A 10,088-nucleotide genomic window follows, 5' to 3' on the forward strand; every position below is an offset into this window, starting at 1 on the left:
CCTCTCGGACTACATTGCTATGGCAGTACGAATCGACGACAGACAGTATGCGCGACGCCAAGAAAAGAAGCAAGGAAGAGGAAACTGGAACCCTTCCTATGGGAACAACTTCAACCGACGCGCCAACTACAAGAAGAAGCGCGAAACTCCCATTGCCTACGCCCACACAACTAACCCAGGCAGGATGGACCTGGACGCAACCCAAAAAGCAAAGGAAAGTGTTTCAACTGGGAAACTTGACATTACTCCAAAGAATGCAGACAACCTCGCAAGGAGAAGAAACCCACTGGGCCCCAGCCCCAGGTAAGGTAAACACCTAAACGCTACTAACAAACAGGAACCAAAGCATGAACTCCTTAACTGGACTGCATGCTATGACGACAAATGTACGGTACACCTAAGCGACAAACAAGGTACCGGATGGTTTCCAAAACCACCAAAGAGAACCCTTGCAATGATGCAACGAAGGGATTCCACGACACCGAAACAAGTCAAATTGCAGAGACAGAATATCCCTATCCTGAAGGAGTCTCACAAGACTGGATCAGGAAGAACGGCAAACGATTCCAGGAAGACATGCGAATTAAAGACCGACAGCAAAGACGGGCAGTCTACAAACAACATAACAAAGAGGACACGGACGCAGCCCTTATGCTCACAAAACTCGGACAACAACCCGAAGAAGATCAACGGAGTGTCGACACAAGCTCTGAAGAACAAGAGACACCCGAAGAAACAGAAGACGAAAACGAACTCGCACCACCACCCTCACTACTAAGGGAAAACGCCACGATTGGAGAACACGCCCCATACTTCGAAGAATTCGAAGAGATGCTCAAAATTGGAACCCAGCAAATACCTCAAATTCTCACGGAAAACCAACAAGCTGCGATGATTCGATACCAACCGGCACCACGCGGAGGAGACTACGCTGTGGCTATCGCCGCGGTCGACACCTTTACAGCTCTACAACGAGAATGGCAACCACGAGGAGAATTTTCAGATGACCCAAGAACAGTGCTCAGTCACGAAGAGCACAAACATATTTCATGGATCTCATGCGTCTATTTGGACTGCATGATACACTTCCAGAAGAAGGCACGACACAACGCTTTCCCAGTCAGATTCGACGGACAAATACTTTCGAAACCCTACCTAAGCACGGAACTGGACTACTGGAAAATCGATCAACGTTACCCGAACGACCAAGTCATGTTATTGAACCCGATTACGGCACGCCACTTGAATGCCGCGATGATTACGGTTCTTTAACGAGATGTCTTTCGGAAACATGCAAAATCCACAAACACGCCAAAATTGGGGAATGGCACAACGCCACTCGCTCTAAGGCATCCGAACCATCTATCTTCACAAGACTCGCGCAACGAATCAGATGCGACGAAGAAGATTACAACGAATGTGCACACCCGAACTGCAAAGTTCACGAACACGAAAAGGCACGAGCATGGCACAACGACACAACGGTGCACCAAAGGACTACTGGCGACACCTACGAAGGCTACAAGCTACATTCGACCAAGGAAAATTAACGCAGAAGAACTACGCGCAAAACAGAAAGACGCAGAACGAAAACTCGATTCCTGGTACGAAAACGAACAGAATTGCGAAGCACGGTACGCAATCAACTGCGAAGCACAATGCAAACAACACAGCGTTGAGAAACAAGAAATCTTCGATTGGCTACAAGAAATCAGTCTCTGAGCCCCGACACGACACCACGCGACGAAAACATAAAGAAACGATATCAACAACAAATCGAAGAAGAATACCCAAATGAAACGAATAAGGACCAGGCAAAACGAGGTACGCCATCTGTAAAAGGGCTACAGACTGGCACGACACGACAAGATCCAAGGACCCTATGCATGGCAACGGCAAGCCATGGCAACCAAATGGTATTGACATCCAAATCGCGGGACATCACGTACACGCACTATTGGATTGCGGCGCGATGGGCAATTACGTTTCACCTAGAGTCATCAATCGTTACCGACTCCATGGAGACACAAGAAAGATCCATATGAACTCACGAATATCGAAGGAGAGGCCTTCAACTATAACAACGGAATCATTGATATGGAGATTGATCACCTCGACATCAATATCCAGGGCCACGACGAACGAGTCGACTTCGACATCATGGACATTGGAGAACACGACCTTGTGTTAGGCTTCCATGGTTACAGGAGAGCAACCCACTGATCAACTGGAAAACTGGCCAGCTGCGTTGGAACGAAGACGCAAGTTTCAAGACCAGCAGATTTGGGAGAAAGCAAAATTTTGCGATGATTTAGCCACTGAACAGGACGAAAGGATAACCGTTTAAGTAAATTATTACGGGCTTCAGCGATACAAACGAAAACAGCAACCGAACCGGCGGACACAACAAAATCGACTGACAAGACCCACGTACTGACCAACACGGCTGTACAACCTGGCATCCGACATAAACAGAACAAAGGACACAACAAGAAGATCCAAGAGTTATTGCCACTCTAAGGAAAGACCTCGAACAAATCAACAAAGAGCTCGAGTCAAGGGAAACCAGCTCAAAAGAAAGAACAAAGCCCACAAGACAGAATGAAGAACATCCCACAGGAATACCGGAAATACGACAAACTCTTCAAGGAAGAACTCGAGACAGGGTTACCTAAACACAGTCAATGGGACCACGAAATTTGTCTCAAAGATGGAAGAACGCCGACGTTCCATAAGATTTACAACCTAAACGAAAAGCAACTGCAAACGCTACGCGACTACCTCGACGAGAATCTACGAAAGGGATACATACGAACATCAACATCCGAAGCAGGCTACCCAGTCATGTTTGTTCCAAAGAAAACGGCAAGCTACGACTAGTTGTCGACTACAGACGCCTAAACGATATTACAATGAAGGACCGAACACCATTACCGCTTATATCGGAACTACGAGATCGACTGCACGGCAAAAAATGGTTTACAGCCCTCGATCTCAAAGGCGCCTACAACTTAATACGCATGAAGAAGGGACACGAATGGATGACAGCTTTCAGAACGAAATTCGGACTATTCGAATATCTGGTAATGCCATTTGGACTCACAAATGCACCAGCTACCTTCCAACGGATGATCAACAATGTCCTACGCGAACACTTGACATCTTTGTGGTAGTATACCTGGATGATATCCTAATCTTCTCGGACACCCTAGAAGAACACAAGGAACACGTCCACAAGGTACTCCGCGCACTTCAGAATGCGAAGTTACTGGTTGAACCAGAAAAAAGCAAGTTCCACACACAGGAAGTAGATTTCGACACACGATCTCACCAGGAGAGATACGAATGCAACAAGACAAGATCAACTCAGTCAAAGAATGGCTAACGCCAAAGAACGTCAAGGACGTACAAAGTTTCTAGGATTTGCGAATTACTACCGACGATTCATCAAAGATTTCGGAAAGATTGCAACACCACTACACGACTTAACGAAGAAGGAAAAAGAGTTTACATGGGACGACAAAGCCAACGAAGCTTTGAATGCATCAAAACGACGATTACGCAAGAACCGGTCTTAACCACCTTCGATCCAGAACGACAAATCGAACTCGAAACCGATGCATCAGACTTTGCTCTAGGAGCACAAATCGGACAGAAGGACGATGAAGGAAGACTACGACCAATTGCATTCTACTCGAAAAAGCTACATGGCGCAGAACTCAATTACCCCATCTACGACAAAGAATTCCTCGCAATCATTCAAGCTTTTAAGGAATTTCGACACTACCTTCTCGGAAGCAAACACAAAATCAAGGTCTACACAGATCACAAAAACATCTCACATTTCGCGACGACGCAACAATTGAACGGACGACAGATCCGATGGGCCGAATGTCTATCAGAATTCGACTACGAAATAATCCACAGAAAAGGAACAGAAAACGGTCGAGCTGATGCCTCAGCCGACGATCCGACTACGACACAGGAGCACCTATTGTGAAAGGACAACTCCTTGAGCTCAACAATGAAGGGAATATGCAACAACGACAGCTTAACGCAATCTTCAAGGTCAATCCAGACGAAGGCCTTACGAAGAAGATCCAACAAGCCTACGATAAGGTTGATTGGGAACCACTTCCAGTTGTTTGGGAAGATGGCCTGGCAAAGCATCAAGGAAAGATCTTTGTACCAGAAGAACTTCAGGACGAAGTTATACGCGAAATTCACGAACACCCGACACACGGACACCAAGGAATCCGAGGACGATGGAAAGAATTCGACGAATCTACGACTTTCCACGGATGAAGAAACGAATCAGCGAAACTATCAGAAAATGCGAACTTTGCGCACGAAGCAAAGCTGAACGACACAAGCCATACGGAGAATTGCAACCGTTACCAGTACCAAAGAAACCATGGGACTCGATAGCTTTCGACCATATCACAAAGCTACCACCGTCAAAAGAACCCATGACCAACGTCAAGTACGACAGCATATTCGTCATTACCGACAGATTGACGAAGTACGGATACTTCTTACCGTACAAAGAAGCAAGCAACGCAGAAGAGCTAGCATATGTGTTCCTACGAACTATTGTCAGCAATCACGGACTACCGAACGAGATTGTCTCTGACAGAGGAAGCACATTTGTGGCCAAGTTTTGGCAAGCTCTCATGGCACAATTAGGAACGAAACATAAGCTCAGCACAGCTTATCACCCACAAACAGATGGACAAACAGAACGACTCAACCAAACGCTTGAACAATATTTACGATGCTACATCAGCTACGAACAAAACGATTGGGTTAATGGCTACCGACGGCACAACTAGCTTACAACAGCTCAGTCACAGAGACAACCAAGCTCTCACCAGCATACGCCAATTACGGATACAACCCAGAAGCATTCAAGGTCACTGACAAGGACCACAAGCGGAACGAGCGATACTGCAAGCAGATCAGCTACGAAAATTGCATAAAGAAATGCAACAAGAACTTCAATTCGTCAGAGAACGAATGTCCACTCACTACAATCGGAAAAGATTGCAGGGACCAATCTTTCAAGAGGGAGACATGGTCTACCTCGTACGACGAAACATCAAAACAAAACGACCAAGCAACAAATTGATTTCAAGAAACTTGGACCGTTCAAAGTCAAGAAAACCATTTCAAAAGTCAACTACGAACTTTCGCTACCAACAACAATGCGGATACACCTAATATTTTATATCTTATTATTGGAACCAGCACCACGAAACGCCAAACCACAGGAAAAATCGAAGTCGACGACGATCAAGAATACGAAGCAGAACAAATACTGACACAAGAAAACAAGGTCAGCAACAGGAATACCTTGTAAAATGGAAAGGATACGGACCTGAGGAAAACACATGGGAACCCACCAAGCACCTGACCCATTGTGGTTCGCTTCTCCGACAATTCAATCAACAAAGATCAACCTCCTGACGAAATGGGATTTTCCGGCGCCGACGAATCCCCGAGCAACCCAAATTGGGCTAAGACAGAAGGAGACAACGACACCTGGGAGTACAAGGAATCCCAACCTCGACGAAGTCCGAGGGTAACCGATCGTCGTGAGGGGAAGGCCGCGCCTCCTCCACTCGTTGCCGCTCCTTCTCCGCCTCTTTCTCGACACGTTCCAGCTCCTCAACGTTATCGATCCCACGGGAGACCGCCCGCATCATCTTTTCAAACCATAATTTGTTTTCGAAGGCGCAGAACCTTTCGGCTCCTCAAGCTCGCGTTCGAGCTGATGATGTGTTGATTTGCAATATTTGAAGCTGTGCCGGCGATACCCCTTGACGTCGCAGCGGGAAGGTGAAGGCGCACGCATTCGACACAGCGATCAGAATCCGACGACGACACCTGGCATTCCGGAGTCCGCGACGCTCGCAAGCCGAGCAAGAAGGCATCGTAAGAATGTCGGGATTCGAAAGGATCGTGGAAAGCAGGACACCACAACGGATGGACGACGAGGCCTTGGCCCTTTTCTTGGAAACACGGTCAGACGGCATGACGGACCATGATGAAGGAAGAAGAAAGGGAACGGCACACACTCACGCAGGAAATGACCAGGATATGCGACACGGCGGCAAAGCAGGTCTTGAGGGCAAGACCAAGGGAGGGGGAGACCTGATGTTACGACCCGACCAACGGATGTTACGACCCGACCAACGGATGGCCATGACACGGGCCAGGGATGACTAACCGCTGAAGGATCACGTGACCATGCGAAAGGTGATCGGTGGATCGCCTTACGATCAAGCGAGCGGTGCTCGACGGATCGTTCATCGATCAAGGTCACCTCTGTGATCACCTCCAGCACCTCGCGATCAGAGACGGGCAGTTGGGTATATAGCTGCCCCATTTCACTCCTTTAGACTAGATAGCCTTAGCTTTCAACACAATCATTACGATCCCTATCACGATCTCATCTCTGATTCCGATCACTTGATTACCTGGTTACAGTCTACGGTCTACGACCTCCGACTCATCACCAACGTGACATACTTATCATTGCTCAGACCACGCCCTGTTGTATCTGCCAACATAAACCCTCGACAGGTTTATCCCTTGGGAATATCACCAGTCGTCACACCCCTAGCTTAATTAAGACTTATTCTTCTTAAAGGCCCTTTAAGTATTTATTCTAGAGAAGCCCCTTTATAGGACTTAATTTCTCCTTAGGCCCCTTTTCTTAAAGTAGGTCTAAAAGAGCCTAGGGTTAAACCCGATTTCTTAAGTGATGTATTGACTAAGACCTCCTTTATACGCTAATGCCTAATTATTTTACTTACCTTTCTATAAGGGCAAGCTATAGCTAAGGGGTATATCGCGAAGTATAGCTGAATTTTATAGTTCTTAGAAATATCCTATAGTAAGAGGGACCTAATAGTAAAAACACTTAGTATAAAAGGAAAGAAGGATAATTAAGGTAATAAAATAATTACCCTTACTATAATTACTACCCTATAAGATTTAAATATCTCTGCCTTATATATCCGCCCCCTTACTTTTACTTTTCCCTTTATATATTTTATATATACTTCTTATATCTCTCTTTATAAGAGCCCCCGCCGCTTTATTCGCGCCCGCTACTTTACGCTACCCGCTGCCTAGCTTCTTAGCTATTAACTCTACTACCTTATTACGACTACGGCTACTAGGTTACTAACGGTCGACCGCGTTAAGTATATAATACGGTCTAACGGATAAATAGTCGGTAGGACTATTTAATAGATATACTATTCGGGGATTATAAAGATCTAAGTAATCTAAGATTAACGAGATTACTATACTCTATATAATCTAACGTTAGGATTATAGTAAGGCCTATAATCTAAGGATAGTCTTTATAAGTATATATAGCTACTTACTTTTACTCTTTTAAATAGATAGCTTTCTAGCTTTTAATATTATAATTATTACGATCTTTATTATAATTATATCTTTAATTTAATTACTTAATTACTTAGTTATAGTCATAGTCTATAACCTTTAATTTATTACTAACGTAATATACTTATTATTACTTAGACTACGCCTTATTATATTTATTAATATAAACCCTCGATAGGTTTATCTCAAGAATAATACTAGTCGTTATATATTAATAGCTCTTATTTAATATAATACTATATTACTCTAAGTAATATTATAACTATTAATATACTTTAACGGGGACTCTACCCTAAGGAATATATATAGCCGTATAGTAGAGTCTTTAGTAGGGTCTTTAATAGGTCTTTAGTAGGATCCTTAGTAAAGTCTCTAGCTAGCCTTCTTCTTAATTAGATAATCCTTTACCCTATTTATTTAGGAAGAAGGAGGAAATTTGGTCTATAAAAGAGGCTCTTTTCCTCTTTAGCTAATAGATAGTATCTTCCTTTATTATTATCTTTTTCTTTCTTCTTCTTCTCTTTACTAATATACCTTTTAGCCCTCTTTACTTTTACCTTACCCTACTTAGTACTTTCTCTTTTCCTTCGTTCCCCTTAGACCCCCTTATCCTTTAGTATTTAGCTACTACTATTACCGTTAGCGTAGGTATATCTTTAGGTATATACCGTAGCTACTATTAAAATACCTATATAGTAAACTAGATTAACTAACTCTAGAGCTATTATATTGCCTTAGGATATAATACGCGAGATTATTACCCTTTAATATAAGGTATAGTTACTTAAAAATAGAGGAGGTAATAAATAAGTTAAGGACCTTAAAGAAGTAGTTAAATTAAAATAGCTAAGACTATTTAATAGTACTTATAGTACGCTTTAAGACTTTTTCACTTAACTTAAGGCCTATTATTAGTTTTACCTACTAAACTCTTAGACCTAGTCGAAAAGGTACTCTATATAGGAAATTATTTATTTAGAATAGTACTTACTTAGTTTAGACCTATTATAAGGGACTTTCTCGATAACTAACTAGCGCGATAAGATAACGAGATAGATAAAGTCTTTATTAGTTTCTAAGGATTTAAAGAAGCTATTATAAAGGTATTTAAAATAACTAATAAGGAATAAAAGGCTAAATAAAAGCTTTAAGAACTTTAATAAAGGATCTTAGTATTAGATTATACTATAAAGTTCTATTAAGTTACCTTAAAACTTAATTAAGATAACGAACCTTTTATATTACGATTCTATAATAAGCTTAAAAAAGAAGTTAAGAATAAGCTTTATAAGGTAAATCGACTTAATAACCTCTTAGATTATATTACTATAGTAGTATAAATCGATAATAGATAGTATATATAACGCTAAGAAAATAAATAAAAAAGAGGAAACTAAAACCCTTCTTATAAGAATAACTTTAACTAATATACTAACTTTAAAAAGAAGCGCGAAACTCCTATTACCTATACTTATATAACTAACCTAGGTAAGATAGACTTAAATATAATATAGAAAAGTAAAGGAAAGTATTTTAACTATAAGAAACTTAAATATTACTTTAAAGAATATAGATAACCTTATAAGGAGAAGAAAATATATTAAGTACTAGCCTTAAAAGTAAGAAATACTTAAACGCTATTAATAGATAGGAACTAAAGTATAAACTCCTTAGTTAAACTATATATTATAACGATAAATATATAGTATACTTAAGCGATAAGAATAGTATTAAATAGTTCTTAAAGCTACTAAAGAAAACCCTTATAATAATATAATAAAGGGATCTTAAAATATAAAAATAAGTTAAATTTATAGAACTAAAATACCTTTATCTTAAAGGAGTCTCTTAAGACTAAATTAGGAAAAACAGTAAATAATTCTAAGAAGATATATAAAATAAAAATCGAAAATAATAATAAGTAGTCTATAAGTAATATAATAAAGAAGATATAGATATAGCTTTTATACTTATAAAACTTAGGTAATAACTTAAAAAGGAATAATAAAGTATTAATAATATAAGCTTTAAAGAATTAGAAATACTTAAAGAAATAAAAGATAAGAACGAACTTATATTACTACCCTTACTATTAATGGAAAATACTATAATTAAAGAATATACTTTATACTTTAAAGAATTTAAAGAAATACTTAAAATTAAAACTTAATAAATACCTTAAATTCTTATAGAAAAATAATAAGCTATATTAATTTAATATTAACTAGTACTATATAGAGAAGACTATATTATAGCTATTACTATAGTTAATACCTTTATAGCTCTATAATAAGAATAGTAACTATAAGGAGAATTTAAAAATAATTTATAAATACTACTTACTTATAAGCACTATAAGTATATTTTATAGATATTATATATCTACGTAGATTATATAATATCCTTTTAAATAAAGGTATAATATAATACTTTCTTAGTTAAGTTTAAAGGATATATACTTTTAAAACTCTACCTAAGTATAAAACTAAACTATTAGAAAATCGATTAACGCTACTTAAACGACTAAGTTATATTATTAGAACCTAATTATAATATACTACGTAAATACTATAACGATTATAGTTTATTAATAAAATATCTTTAAAGATATATAAAATCTATAAATACGCTAAAATAAAAGAATAGTATAGCGCTACTTACTTTAAGGT

The 10,088-nt window shown here is 39.9% G+C and overlaps 1 protein-coding gene across 1 annotated transcript; it reads left to right on the top strand.

The window, feature by feature from the left end:
- Nucleotides 1-4,469: 4,469 nt before the first annotated feature.
- HRG_04177 (integrase core domain-containing protein) lies at nucleotides 4,470-4,832 on the top strand (the record flags this gene model as incomplete). The annotated part of the gene is made up of 1 exon (XM_044862648.1): nucleotides 4,470-4,832. One exon carries the CDS (start codon nucleotides 4,470-4,472, stop codon nucleotides 4,830-4,832), a length of 363 nt encoding a protein of 120 aa, XP_044721262.1.
- Nucleotides 4,833-10,088: the final 5,256 nt, after the last annotated feature.

Source organism: Hirsutella rhossiliensis (genome assembly GCF_020360975.1).
Source record: "Hirsutella rhossiliensis strain HR02 chromosome Unknown scaffold00004, whole genome shotgun sequence".
NCBI classification, from domain to species: domain Eukaryota; kingdom Fungi; phylum Ascomycota; class Sordariomycetes; order Hypocreales; family Ophiocordycipitaceae; genus Hirsutella; species Hirsutella rhossiliensis.